At 29.4% G+C, this 16,131-nt stretch overlaps 1 protein-coding gene across 1 annotated transcript; it reads left to right on the top strand.

Annotated features, from left to right (window-relative positions):
- Positions 1-634: 634 nt before the first annotated feature.
- LOC120342806 (uncharacterized) lies at positions 635-2,337 on the top strand. The gene is made up of 4 exons (XM_039411789.2): positions 635-799; positions 916-1,129; positions 1,220-1,365; positions 1,483-2,337. The coding sequence occupies exons 1-4, from the start codon at positions 768-770 to the stop codon at positions 2,087-2,089; spliced, it is 999 nt and encodes a 332-aa protein (XP_039267723.2). The 5' UTR covers positions 635-767; the 3' UTR covers positions 2,090-2,337.
- Positions 2,338-16,131: the final 13,794 nt, after the last annotated feature.

Raw genomic sequence — 16,131 nt, forward strand, 5'->3', positions numbered from 1 at the left:
GTTGAAGACTACGATGTCTGCTGACCGTGGCTATAGGATAACTTTGTCCAACAGTTATCCGAAATTGTAGTCTTGACGCTTTTCTTGTCATAGTTCAAATATACTTGTCTGTTGATGTCTGACTTCGGTGATAAAAATCATTTGTATAAGTGTGCAGTGCGACTTTTAAATCACATGAGAAATTTATAATATTTAAATTGATCAATTCTCGCTGAGGAATAATGTGTTTAAAAACTAGAAATATTGTTTTACAATTCCTCCTTCCATTTGTTTATATTACAGGTATTTTGTTCACGTATATTTGAAAGACGTGATTAAAAAACATGGCATGAGGTCTGTTGCGAATTATTTCGACACAATTTTTTTCTGATAAGCAAGTAGAATAAAAACAATCGACGTATGTTTCAATTATGCTTGGTAGATAGAACTATCGTCAGAAATAACATTAAGCATATTCTGACTCACAAAAGTGTCATGTGTATATTTTTAGAACGCAAAGCATTTGGATAATTAAATAGAAATGAACGGTAACGGTAATTGAAGAAATCTTCAAGCTCTCGTTTTCGGAAATGCAATTTACGTTTGTCGAGACATTTTAATTTCACGAAGAAAAAATACGTCATGAAATCGATATATAAAAAGGTCGGAATCAGAGAACGAAACATTAAACATTTTGGCGCGTTGTTGCGAATGTCGAGCCATCGAATTTGGAGGCCAAAGTGTTTTACATTTTTTTCTCGCAGAAATTACATTTAAGTTTAAAAACTATGAAGTCACAAACAAAATTTAACATGTGCAGGTATGCAATTTAATTTATCTACTATTATAACTTTTTGTAATTATAACCTCATGAAAAATATATGTATGTTGGTAAGTTGTACTTATTTCCATATTAACAAATTTTTATTTTTTCAGTGAAGTTTTAGTTGAAATATCACGCGGAGAACAAGATTGGACAGAAGTCAGGGAATGCCTTGTTCGAGCTTTTCATCATTATTCTTTGTATAAATACTTGATACCAAATGAACAAACAAGACCAGAATTTTTAAGAAGATATTTAGAAGCAATATATGACGTCACTATACGTAATGGAAATTCAATACTTTTAGTTGGAAGATTATCTGAAAATGTAAGTACCGGTATACTAAATGAGTTTATTCGTATCTAATTCAAAATAAAATTCAACCTATTAAATGTTTTATTTTTATATCAAATACAGAACACAATTATAGGAGGAGTTATGGTTGTTCCTCCATCTAAAGAATATGGAGGATGGGAATGTGAAAAAGCTGATGATTTTTACGAAGCTTATGAAAAATATAGATTGAGAGACATCGATCTTGAAGCATTTGAAAGAATGAAAAAGTAAGTTTGGACTTTTCAAATAACTCTATGATTTGCCAGCTTATTACTTGTCAGAGATAGAAAAGAGAAATTAATTTAGATATTTCATTTCTATTCATTTATATTATTTATATTCAGATATGAAGAATGGGAATATGAAAATATATCAAAACATGTTTGTTCAACTAAAGTACCGTTATGGAATGGAATATTTTGTGCGGTTGATCCTAAATATTCAGGAAAAGGTTGTGGAAGTATGAGTTATAATGAATGCTTGAAAATAATTAAAAATATTCAAGAAAGCAATAAAAAGAAACAACTTCAAATTAAACACGAAGAAAATCTTGAAATAAAATCAAGAAAATTAATAAAGAGATTGACAGATTCAGAAAACTCACCAATGCTCTTCATGATTAGTCACAGTAAACGAGCAGTTCGATTTCACCTAAAGAATGGTTTTCAGTCCGTTGCCGATATACCGTACTACGATGAAAACACATCGACTGATCAAGATAATTCTCAATTCAACGCTACTGTATTGATGATGGATCCTCTTAACGCTGATAGAATTGCTGAATTTAGGAAAAAAATAAATTTTCCAACGAAGAGAACAAACAATATCGAAACTGGTTTACAAATGACACATATTTCTGTAACAGCTGAATCTCATTTGATACACAACAGCTCAATTACTAGCATAATAAATATGTATGGTCGCTTAAAAATCACTAGAAATAGAGGGTAAATAAAAAAGTTATCAAATAAGGTAGTTTTCTTTAGAGTTACTTTGAGACAGGTACTAAATATTAATACACTCCCAACGTGTCTCGTTGACTAACATTTGTTTTCAGTTGAATAATTAAAAATACTGTGAGACTTTTAGCTCTGAAAAGTTTATATATATAAGTAAAATGTCACGCAAAACAATCTTTTTTGAATTATTTAATCTGTTTGTAATAATATATCAAAAAATAGCAGCTGTGAAATGTTCTTTTCTTTCTCATTTTTATTTTTTTAAATGGGTGCTTTTTACAAATTTGGCTCGATTATTCACTGTTTAATTTTTGTATATGTTTTTATTATATCTTATACAATTTTTCCTATTTTGCTCAAATTATGTTTTATATATACTTAATAATACACTGACCTATTTATTGATACGTTGTCTTGTTTTTTCTACTGCATAGGAATTCTAGTAATTCTCTTATAGGAGTGATTAGGTAGTGCTGTCTGACAGATTTTTATATAAGAAGACGTGATTCACAAGTAAAATTCTCAGCCGTTTTGATAACAGACACAATATATTCGTTAATATGTTGAGAGGGTGTGGAAAACCAAGGAATCCGTGAAAATTGAGTTGAATATTCCGATATTTGACTGAACTGAATTGAAATCTTGAAAACAGTCACAAATTAAGGTTTTTTAATCGTCAGACACTGGTGATCGTCAACTAAAATTTCAATTTTTTTACACTAGCATACCTATATCCTTTAATTAAGATGCGACCGGAAGTATTGTATGGGTTTGGTAATAGGTTCAGATAAATCTTAGTTGAACAACTAACACATGAAGCTTTTATATTTTAGAGTTTGCTACTTGAAATTAGTAATTTTGGTATATTTTGGATGAACCAAAAGTAAATAGAGTCATACTTTTTACGTAAAGTCAAATGCTGTCAGATCGCGTTTTAATGTTTTAATAGAAAGGTAAATTATGGAAAATATATTTAACACCAGAAAAATTTGAATACATCTAACAGTTTTAGTCATTCAGTGGTTAACATGAAATTTTTTTTAATGTAAATATGTAATGTTTTTACTTTGCGAAAATATAAGTTTGTGATCAATCATAAAGTTGTGATAAACTCAGTAGGTTTATTGGGCAAATATTAAGTATTCACGAACAAATTATTTTTTTATAAAAATTGCAAAATATGTTGAATACGCATATTACAAATTGCCTATCGGAAAACAAGAATAAATTTTGACTTATAATTGCGTTTCATGTGGCGATGCAACAAGACCTTGGAAAATCCACGAGGTTGTGCGTCACTTCATCAATGTGACCATTTCTCAAGAACTAGTTATTTAACTAGACTAATTAATAAAATGTCCGTTGAGCAAAAACGTATAAACCTGTCTCTTGTGCTATTGCATCCACATTTTTACCAATCGAGCTATAATGTTTAACAAAATTTTTTAAAAAGACACAATTGAACACAAGATGAAAGTATGAAAGATGAAACTATCTAGTCTATTTATTTTGCTAGACCTAATTTACCTATTACCATATATGGTTGTAACAGTTGGAATAAATTTGAGATACACATAAAAATTATTACGTCATATATTAGATTGCGGTTTTAAGGCTGAAACCATAAAACCAGGAAATCACCTCATAAACCAAAACCAAATCTTTCTCAGATAAAGTACTTTTCTCTTGAGTAACCGAAAAGTGATTCTCATTTCTAGCAGGTGCGGGAGTTTAATGACTTCATTTACAAATTACCATGAGATTGAGTAAGTTTTAATTTATATAATTAGATTTAGAAAGTAACCACATCGTAGTTATCCAGCCTACATTTTAGTCAGAATCTGGTTAGGGCAATGGTATAATACAAACACTACTAATACAAAAATTAAATTGTTTATTGTCTAATATTTTATTGTTTTTTAAACATATGTGGTAAACAGTTTTGTTACTTAAAATTCAAAAGTTCCTGAAAAAATAGGTTAGAAATGAAGTTGTACTTTGAAACCAAACACTAATTATTATTTACGAAACTAATTATGCACGAAACTTATTTCACACACTATAATTTAGTCACCTTAAAGTAATGATACCATTAAGTAGGTATTAAAATTCGTATAAGTCGTATCAAATATTTTTCTAATTGTTTAATATCATGCCATACACTTACTTTCTTTTTCAAGAAAGCTTAACAAGTTTTAGCTAATGAAAAATATAAATTCATAAATGGAGTCAAAATCTAATCTAAATTTTGACTGGGATTAGTGTAATATTAGCCTTATATATTCCGGTATATTATGGATTGCCTAATTTATAACAACAAAAAAATAGCCCAAGGTTGTTAAATATGTAATTTTATATTTGTTTCTTATCTAATAAATTTCTTATCTTATTCAGACGTACAAAAATTCTGTATAAAAGATAATTTGATCTTGTATCCATTTTTAAAATGTGGGCTAAAGATTCTAGTTTGTTGCTTTCACTGTTTCTATTTTTAAACACATTGTGATAAAAATATCTCTGTTTTGATAGTTTTAGTTATACGTATCAGTGGTATCGTATAACATAAAATAACCCCCAAAGCGATAAAATCAAACTACAGCTCACTTACATTATACTGTTGATCAATTGTGTCGTGCTGTTTCTATTTCATATAAACCAAATTATTTTGAACTTCAGTGAGTTAATCCGATAATGAGAAAATCGTCTAACGTTTTTGAAAGTTTCTGTTCATGTTCACCAAAAATGTTAAGGAAATTTTATATTTTTCAAAAAACGCATTCCATAATAATGGTAAATAGAAATAGCATCAAAAATCTTTATTATAATGAGTAAAATTGGTGTATAACAGCTCATCATGTCGCAAGCATCATTATATTCGGAATTTGGAAAGTGTAGCCTCTAAAAGTTACAGCATGTCAAAGTTAATATTCAAGTAAATCATAATGTATTTTATTATTAACACACTTGAAGTAACTTTTAAAGTACGTCAAAATTATATAGCATATTTATTAGACAAAAAGTGTAGCAATCTACAGTTTTGTTAAATTGTTGTTGTTGTTGTGTTAATGTTGTAAAAATCAATTTACACAAATTAATACCTAAAAGATGAAATACCTTGTTAGAAGGCTATTGGATTTCATCTACGTTCAATGGGGCTCATGGTTTTAACTTTTTTATTATTACCTTTTCATCAATGTATGCGTTAATTCAATTTTGTAATCAAGAATTACAAACAAAGTTAGTTCATCAATACAAAAATAATCAAATTTGTAAGCAAACTTCAAATATCTTGTATTCTTAATTATTTTTAATTTTCTGCTCTTTATTTTTTCTACCACTCCCAATATTTATGTCCAATAATAAATAATATATATAATATATTAAAAAAGCTATTTAAAATATATAGGATAAATATTTAAATATTTTTGCAAACAATATCAATAGAGTTATGTATTCATTTGTTGATTTTCTTAAATGTTTCCATAATCTTTTAATTAATTTATACTCAGAGGCACATTTTCTAGTGACACAGCTAAATTTGACAGCTTTTTGATTTATATCAGTATTGGTAAACGATTAAATTGTGTACTACCTAGTGTAAAATATTCTTTATAATGAAAATCAAAAGTTCTCTGACAAACGAATCAAACAAAAACGGAAATTCAATTATAACAATTAACTTGAAATGCCTTATGAGATTCAATTTCAACCTTATATGCCCAAAATATGATGTCACGTTATCAATCCGTCATTCTATGATCAAAAATTTATTGGATATTAAAAACGAAGCTGTGTGAAGTCATCTGGGCAATCATTTGCCATTATCCAATCATGGATTTCCAGAAACGTACAAATTTTATCAATCACGCAAGCGTAACATCAAGTCACTTCACGTGAGAATACAATTTCATGTTTGAGAAAATGCCACACAATAGAAATCATTAATTTTTACCATTTACCAGTATGGTTGAATGTTTTTGGATTGAGTACATTTGGTTTGTTAGACTCTAATCATTTCTCACATTCCCATGCTCATAGTTTTTTTACTTTTAACTTTTAACATATTTGTTTAATTAACGAAAGAGATTTAATCAAATGTGCTGCAGATAAGCAGAAAGAAATATCAAGTTGATATCTAATAATAAAATGTCCCAAATTAGAAGTGATTGGGATTATTTTATTTTTTATTTTTTTGAGAAAATATTTCATTATATAAAAAATTGTTGTTTAGTTCGGGTGAACCAAATTTAAAATACCCTAATATCTTACCATTTGTCTGTAGTAATAATGTCACATCGTTAAATAAACGTCATGAAATTAAAGTGTGGTTAAATCAGTTTACATATTGAAACCATAATGATGAATTATGTTTAAGAAAGACCAGCACAATTTATAAACAATACTGAGTAATGTTAAAGTTGCTCAAAATGACCTCCAACAACTTCAGAAAGCAAGTAAAATTTTATTGTGGAAATTTCAAGTTTTATTTTAATCCTCTCTGTCTAAACTTGTAACTGCATTTAACTTTTACTTTGACTCAATGAGAAAAATAGCTCGGAGAAGCATTTGAGATCTGATTTAAAATTTAAATAACTCTTTTGTAGCAACTCGCAAATCTCGCGACAACATCAAAAAGTCGGCATAAAGATTTGTATTAAAAATTAATAAACATAATACAGGAAAGATAGAAAAAAATGAAACATAAAAAAATCAGATAATTTTTGAAAATATATTGACATATTATTAGAAAAAAACACCCATTTATATAAAAAAGTTGTGTAAAATAAATCAATTTTAGCGGATTTCACAGTAACTTGTTTAAATATCTTCCCAATAATATAGCACATATATGAAGTATAAAGTAAAAAGACTGTTATATGTGGCATTTTCTCTGAAGTAATATTTACACGGGACTAAAACAACTCACATTTTGGATGACGCGAATTTAAAATTGATACCGAAGCATTTTTTTTTAAATTACCAATTACAACATATCTAATTGTGGATTGGAAATTAGAACGTGATTTCCACAAGAATATTATTCAACCTCTATTTCTGATGATTCCATAGTGATCATATGTATTTATCATACTAGAAATGGGAATGTTGTGTTTCACCTGAGATTTCTCTGCTGTAGCCGAATGTGTTGTCGGAAAACTGATTCCGAATTGGACATTTTGTTTTCCCGGCATTGTACAATTTATTTTTTGCGTAAAGTCAGCAATTCTATCGGCGTCCAAAGGATCCAACATCAAAACGTTTACATTGAAATGAGATTTTGCTTTATCAATCGATGTGTTTTCATCGTAGTATGGAATATCGGCAACTGTGCATAAACCATTCTTCTGGTGAAATCGAACTGCTTGTCTACTGTGACTAATCATAAAAAGCATTGGTGACTTTTTAAAATCCTTTTTTAAAGATTTTCTTGATTCGATTTTGGTATTTTCAATTTTTGCTGCAGAGTTGTTGACTTTAACATTCTGAATGACTGGTGAACGATGTGTTAGTATTGCCAAACTATGAATAAATGCCATAAAAGTTTTGGAATTAATTTGTTTTCTGCAATACTCGAGTAATTTTTGAGAAATTATTGAAAAATTCCCGCTGTTTTTACTCTCCATTTTCTTTATTTTGGTTATCTTGGTTTCTTGAATATTATTTATTATTTTCAAACATTCATTGTAACTCATACTCCCACATCCTCTTCCTGCATACTTGGGATCAACAGCACAAAATATTCCATTCCATAACGGTACTTTAGTTGAACAAACATGTTTTGATATATTTTCATATTCCCATTCTTCATATCTGAATATAAATAAATATAAATAATATGTCTGAATTAATTTATCTCTGACAAATAATACGATGGAAAATCATAAAGTTATTCGAAAAATACGAACTTACTTCTCCATTCTTTCAAATGCTTCAAGATCGATTTCTTTTAACTTGTATTTTTCATATGCTTCGTAAAAATCATCAGCTTTTTCACATTCCCATCCTCCATGATCTTGAGATGGAGGAACAGCCATAACTCCTCCGATAATTGTGTTCTGTATTTGATAATAATGAAAACATTTAAAAGATAATAAGGAAAACATTTAAACATTTTATTATGAATTACATATACTTGACAACATTCGTAAACTTACATTGTCAGATAATCTTCCAACTAGAAGTATTGAGTTTCCATTACGTATAGTGACGTCATATATTGCTTCTAAGTATCTTCTTAAAAATTCTGGTCTTGTTTGTTCGTTTGGTATCAAGTATTTATACAAAGCATAATGATGAAAAGCTCGAACAAGGCATTCCCTGACTTCTGTCCAATCTTCTTCCTCACGTGATACTTCAACTATAACTTTACTGAAAAAAAAATTTAAAATATGAACGATATAGCAATAAACGTTTATTAAACATCAAAACTAAAATTATAATATGTTATTATCTTAATTCTTAAATTATACGTAAGTGTCATACCTGCACATTTTAACTTTTGTTGAAGTTTATAACTTTTATCTTCCTTAGAAAATTGTAGATAATTTGCAAAATACTTTGATCTCAACAAAATTCGATTGTTTCGATTGTTGTATCAGCGCTCGACACTGTGTAATAATATGTGTTGAAGTCCGCAGCTTTTATATACTGATTTCATGACGCATTTGTTCTTCTCAAAATCAAAATGTCTCGAAAAAGGTAATGTCCAAACGTATATCGCCTTTTTAAAAAGGAGAGCATGAACTTTCTCCGATTCTTTTCACCGTTCATTTCAATATTGACAAATTTTACAATCTAAAAATATCCTACTACCACTTTTATATATCAAAATAAGTTATTTCATGTAATTCTGCCGTATCAAATAAACACCGCTTGTTTTAAAAATAACCTGACTTCTACCTATACTGAAAACAAAAAATTGTCGCCGATATATGTGCCATAATCTGTTTTCCCGTGAAAATTTTAAAAGTATATGTGAACACTTGCTATTACTGATTTTTAAATAATAATATTCGTCTTAGTTCAATTTCGCCAACGAAAAATGATATAACCCGAACTAGTATTGTTTGGAATTAAAGTATTTCACTATTGTTCGTGCATTTCTTATGCCGCTATTTTAATAAAATAACGTTTTATATTACAATTGACTAATTAATTCATTTAAATTTGAAACTTTCATCAATTTCTGCGCAGGCCCACCATCGCGGATGACCTCTATTGTATTTTCATGTTTAAATCTCGTTGTTATCTAAATGTGCAATAGGTCATGAGAAATTTGACGTTGTTGTTTGTAATTATGCACCATTTAGATTAAGTACCACTCAATGGTGGTTGAAACGCTACAATTTCATGTGTTCGGTGTGTCAATTACTTTTTGGCCACATTATTTTCACTATATACTTGGAAAGTGTAAATTAAGTTGTAGTTTTAACGTTGTTACGGTTGAAAACAAATGCCTAGATTTGTTGAATTCGTTTAATAATATTGGATTAATGATTTTAAATAGGTCATAAAATGATTTATAGGACAAGTCTAATGTTAATCATGAAATATTAGGTTCCTTTCACATCAGATTCTGATATTTTGTCAGAGTAATATTGTAACGACGGATGTACTCTTTGTGTTTAAAAAAAATCGAATTTTCAATTCAACATCCTAAAACATGCCGAAAAGTATATTCAATTTTATTCTGATAAATTTGTTTTACTGCAAAGCGTTGTTTTCTAGATGAAAATGATGTAATATTTTAAATTTCTGATTTTCAAATTACTGCGGGATAATTACTAAATTGTGTGAGGTCATCGGGAAAATGTAGAGCAAAATTTCTTGTTATTCATCAGCCACATGTTTCCGGAAAGGAAGAATACGATTCACACACAGGTAACGTAATGCCTCCTAGTATTCATTTATATATTTAGAATCGATATTAAGCAATAACCTAATTAAATTGATCATAATTTTGATCACCGATTGGGGAGAATTTATGCAAATTTTCTTAAAGTAATACCCCGAACACTCAACAAAAAGTAGAAAAAGCACTAATGAAATAGTAACGAAAATATCGGTTGGAGACCAAAGACTTATCGATCGAAACTGCGGTTTCGATTCATGACTCTATAGTGACACCGCGTGTCCTATAACTAATTAATTAATAACTTGCTAATTATAGGACATAATTCATCCAAAATCAATAGGCTTCTGGTCCGAGATATGATGAATGCACATGCAAAAAATTGGAGTAGTTTCAACCACGCCTTCGTGAGATATCGCGTGCATTTGAAAGACAAACAGACAAAAACCTATAAACATACTTACCGATCTAAAGATCAATAAGTAACAAGCAACTTACGACGCACTATATCAGCTTACCACTTCAACAGAGATGGTAGTTGATAGGAGATAAAACAATTCAAGTCAACACTGTCAGGGAAGCAGCTAAGAGAAAATGACTTTCAAATTCAACTGTCATATCTTACGAATCGGGGACAGCTTCGGTATATATCAACGTAACTGTAAATATGCCGTAGAAATGTTGAAACCGTTTTATTATCAAATTTTTTTTTATTAACAAAAAAATTCGACTTTTAACTTAAAGCCACCAACAGTGTGCCAAAAATAACACATCACTTGCTCAAAATGTTATTTAATAAGGTCAAATATTTTTAGTCCGAGTGCTACGTCATCCATACTATATTTTTTTTTTAAATAAGCATATGCAAAATGGAATAATGAGAAAATACCAAGCTACGTTGGTAGATGTTATTTGTACTCAAGGCAGCAAAATAATTATATAGAGTTATAAACAGTAGTGGGATTCAGCCGGTTCGCACCGGTTCTATAGAACCGTCCCACGGAATTTTATGAGATCAGCGAACCGGTTGGCGTTACTGTAAAAAACGGACTTTATGTAACAGAACCGACTGAAAAATATGACATTCGTGTGATGGAACCGACTGACAAAAAATTTGAATCCCACCACTGGTTATAAACATAGATTAGGGAATCTAATAGCGTACAATTTAGTTGAAGGCAATATTATTCGAAAAAAATAGATCATTTGCTAAATCATTCTGATCGAATTAAAATACAATAGTTAATCAGTAGAAGAAAATTGTAGAATGCATTGAAACACAAGAAAATTCAAATTTTTGACATATGTTACGAGGGATAAATTTATTATTTTTTATCACAACTACTTTGAAAACTATATTATAAAAATCATTTTTCCCTAACAACCACATTATTGATATTTACATTATTATGCAAAATGTTATTAATATACATTGGTTTTTGAATCATGCTACTCATTTATACACCGAATGTGTAAAAAATGAAAGGCAAGTTGCCGTTGAAGTCTGAAACTCAGAGTAAGTCGATGGTTTAATAATATAACTTACGACTTAAAAGTGCTAATATGCTTATTTGTTATGCTTTTGCGAATATTTAAAATACTGTTCAATTTTTAACGTAGTTTATATTAAAAATAAAACAACGCGTTTTTCCTAATTACTTGTTTTACAGGTATAATTTAAGGAGCTACGACGGAAGTACGTATATAATATCCAATATAAAAGGCGCTACACCCAACGGTACAGAGTTTCAAATTTTGAGGTGATTTTTATGATATTTTTTTTTATTGCAAGTTCAGTCACCTGTATGTAGTACCTTAGTAAGTTCCCACGATCTGTGCATTATGATGGATGGCCCTTACTTGAATCACAGACACTATACGCCGGACTCAAACACACATGAAACTGCCGTTTAATTTGGAAAAACATGTCGGATATATTTGATAAAAATTGAAACTGAAAAGTACCACAACATACCACAGTTATAATTATAAAAAATATAACTTTTGTTGTTTAATTGCGTTCACCACATCATCACCAAGTTCGTTTCAACAAAACCGATAATGAAATCCGAAACTTCAACTCAAATATGTTTCAATTCTACAAATCCATATATTTAAGTCTAGGCCAAAAGCCAGTAAATTATTGACAATTAGATGATGACAATGTATTGTTTTGTTTTCGCAAACCTCTTAGCACATTCCTGCAAGTAGACTAGGTAATTGTCAAACACTAACGCGGTGACGTCTGGAAGTTGTCAGTTCTGAAAAAATTCTTTGTTAAGTAATTATAATTGCGTCAACCACAGATATATGAAAGTCGCACTGTGTAATTTATTTCAAGCTATGCAGCTGTGTCGTTCCAAGCACAATTGTCATTAGTGGCTTAAACACGTATTAGTAAAAGTCGGTGTTCATTGTTTTACAGACCTGTGGCTTTAACTAGAAATTCTTTGTTTAATTAATTAGAGATTTATCAAGAAAATATTGGCTATCTACGAATCCAATTTTCAGTATCTACGAGTGGGTTTTGTAGTTGCTTCGTTGGTAAATATTTTATTTTGGCTATTGGACGACTAAACTATCGCGATGGATTCAGATCGTTGCAAAGGCTTTATTTGTAATGTAAAGCGGGAAAACAAAAATTTAATCACATAATCTTAAAAATGAAATATCACATGGTAACTGAAACAATTTTTATTTTATTACCTTAAATTATTTATTTTCTCGATTTATTTCTTTACATCTATTACTTTGTGAGTTGATTAACCGCACATTTGAAGTACCAAGTCAAGTCGAGTTTATTTTTTCCAACCAGTAAATAAATAAAAGGAACAATTATACACAGAAAATACGAGAAAAAAAAAGAAAAATTACAGTTTTACTGGGAAAAAGAAGTCGCGAGGAACCAAAACTGGTTATCGAGCAACGACACCCAAGGTTCAAATATCTTGTTTGAATAAGTGAATTTTTAGAGTTAAGAAACTACTGTTTTTTAGTTTTTTGAGATTCCATTAAAGAGTCGGAAAACCCACTGCTGGACGGGGGATTTCCCAATTCAGTAAATTAATGAAAGCATGGGCTGTTCCGACATTTATGAATATATGTACATATATACACTCAATTCAGTCAGTATTCAATTCAGTTCCGCCAAACATAGTTTCATATTTAGCAAAAGATTTAATCAAACCATATAAATATCAAATAAAAACATATTAAATATAGATTGAATACCTAAATTAAATTAAATAGAGAAAATTAAACTACACTAGTTGTGATTTTATCATAAATATGATTTATTATCAAATAAGAAAAGACAAATTTTTGTTTGAATCATGGACTACATAAATTCGGAAAAAAAAATTGAGCGTTCAGTATAGTTTATGAGGCCCGGTGGAAAGTATCGTATGGAACGAAATCCTGGGCAACTAGTTGGTTTCTAAGCTTTGATATGGAAATCATAAAGTTGAACTTTTCCTAAAATGCAAAACCGAGAATGAATTCTACATAACACGTATCCGAAGTAAACGTGATCTCATTTTAATGAATTTATTCATGTTTTTCTGAAAAATATAGACGTTGGAAAAGCGTAGTTTGAGCTTCGGTCATTATTTATTACACATCGTCTAAACATTAAGATGACCTATAGATAAAAATCACTTCGGTTAGTATAAAATTGTATTTTTCTCACACGAGGCATTCCTTTCGCGTAAATGTCCAACGTGCTTTTGAATAGATTTAGTATAACAACATAATTGACTTTAACAATAAAAGAAATTACCTGATAATAAATCCTACAATTGGAAAAGAAGAGATATCTTAAATAATATCTTATAATCCTAAAATTACTTAAATTCTTTTAGAATATTTTTATGTTTTTATTGTATAAACACTGTAAACTGATATGCGTGTGGGGGCGTATAAAACTATTTATAACTGGCGTTTTCTTTCCTTTTCGAAGAGTATATTCTGTTAAATTCTTTTTTTGGATCAATGTCCGAGAACATCAGTGCTTTCTATGCTTTTTATTTTTAGGAATGTCAATGTAAAATTAGTACACTAAATGACATTGATAAACATATATATTTATTTATTTGATTTAAAAAAAAAATGGAAAAATTACTAAGCTCTAAAAAAACTTGCAGCCAACACTAATTTGGAAACAATATACAACTATATATATAATATATATTTCGAGTCCACCAATAGAAAATACGACCTACATTTTGGTTTGAGTGAACCACGGAATTAGAAGAGCTCAAACTTAATATTCTGAACATTCAATGTAAAAAGAATTAGGCGAGGTTATCCGGCTTCTAGGTTATCCGGCTCTAACTCATCTCACTCAACTCACTGTAAAACATATAATTAATTAATATTTGTATTAAAAATGATGAAAGTAAAAAATGAAATTGAAGAATAGAATATTCTTCTTGCCAAGTGCTCAAACTATGCAAATTGAAATTAAGAATGTTTCATAAGTATAAAAATTATTAAATAAGTTCAAGTAAAATACACCAATGACAACTGTAACAATCTTGCAATCAGATTTGAATGTAATGTATGATAGATTTGTTATAGTCGGTATTCTGCTGTTACAAAACGTCACAATCGAAATATTTCTGAAAGACCTCTCTCTGTACATAGATACTAAATTTATATTTCCCTAATTTGATTAAATATTTTAACTTCTAATTTAGAGTCCTTTAAAAAATTTTGTATTTATTTTTATCGACACCTAGTGTTTAACAAACAAACAATTCTTTGACACATTATTTATGTAAATTTCACACTTTTATTTTCGTAGAAGTAGAGGTTATATTAACTCAGAGCATGCTTCTATTGAAATAAAAGTTTATTCGGCTATTTTTGGCAATATACCAGAATGCATTTTTTAATATATATACATACACATATAAAATGTGTTTTTCTTTGTTTCGTTTGGGATTTTGTATAAAATATTATATTCAATATATTCAACCGAATAATCTTTACCTACATGATCTACAAGTTAAAAGTAAAGGTTCACACATTAGGTCTAATTATATCGTTCAACATCGTTTCTAAATATTCTAAATCTATATCAGTATTAACAGTCCACCATTCGTTGAGCAATATTTATTATTTCAAGATAATAGAGGCAAGATAAATATAAAATTTGCAGGTGTGAGTCATCGCAACTAGAGTTTCGGAAATATTTTCGAATTGTAGATTAAATATCGTTTGATTATTACGCCACAGTCATGCGTAACGCCATAATATGTGATAGTAGCATGCTAAATAAAATGAAATTTTTCATAATGAAAATCCGATACCAAAGTATCCACGTGAATGTGACCGTTTCTATTATTTCTACTTAAATAGATGAAGTAACGGGGATTTTTAGCGACATTTTGTTTAGATTTGATATAAAATAGACGAGTAGGTAATCGTAATTGACGCTTAAAATGACTTTTTACAGATTTACGAATGACCCATTCACCTATCCTATCATTTATTTGAAACAATATGTAACAAGGGTAGTTTATAGAAGTTACTAACAAATCGACTTAAGCGCTTATAGCCACCTAATTAGATACTCATATTGCGAAGTGCGGTGTTCCGCCAGTCGCATATTGGGTGTTTTATCTATAAAGTGTAAATTGACCAAAATTACTTGGTTCAATTGCCAAAACTCGGTGGAAATAAAAATAAAATATTATTGGAGGAAAGTGTAAAAAATAATATACCCTGTAATGAAAGTGATGGATCACTGATTAGCACTTCACATGATTTACCTAATATACATATTGAAATCGCTCCCTTGGTGATTTTGTTCACGAATGGGGAATGTATCGCCAAGACGACGTAATTAAGTTTGATTTTTTCCAAATGCCCTGTTGTCATGTTTAATATGGCCTTTTTTAAATTGACGGTAAATATTTCCACGTGATGCATTGCCCGCTAACATATTTTTGAAGCATGTTCCTGTTTTATCCCACAAAAAAAAAATACATTTTGTTGATATGTAATAAATTCAATATTGCGAGAGAAGGGTTGAAGTAATTTGATAATATTTTTAATTTTGAAATACGAGGCAAAACAATTTTTTGAAGTGTGCATCGTACATTGTTCCTATTTTTAAACACATAATGATAAAAATATCCTTAATGGATATGATCGTCTTGGTTCACATAGTGAAGGCT

Source organism: Styela clava, chromosome 3 (assembly GCF_964204865.1).
Source record: "Styela clava chromosome 3, kaStyClav1.hap1.2, whole genome shotgun sequence".
Taxonomy (NCBI): Eukaryota; Metazoa; Chordata; class Ascidiacea; order Stolidobranchia; family Styelidae; genus Styela; species Styela clava.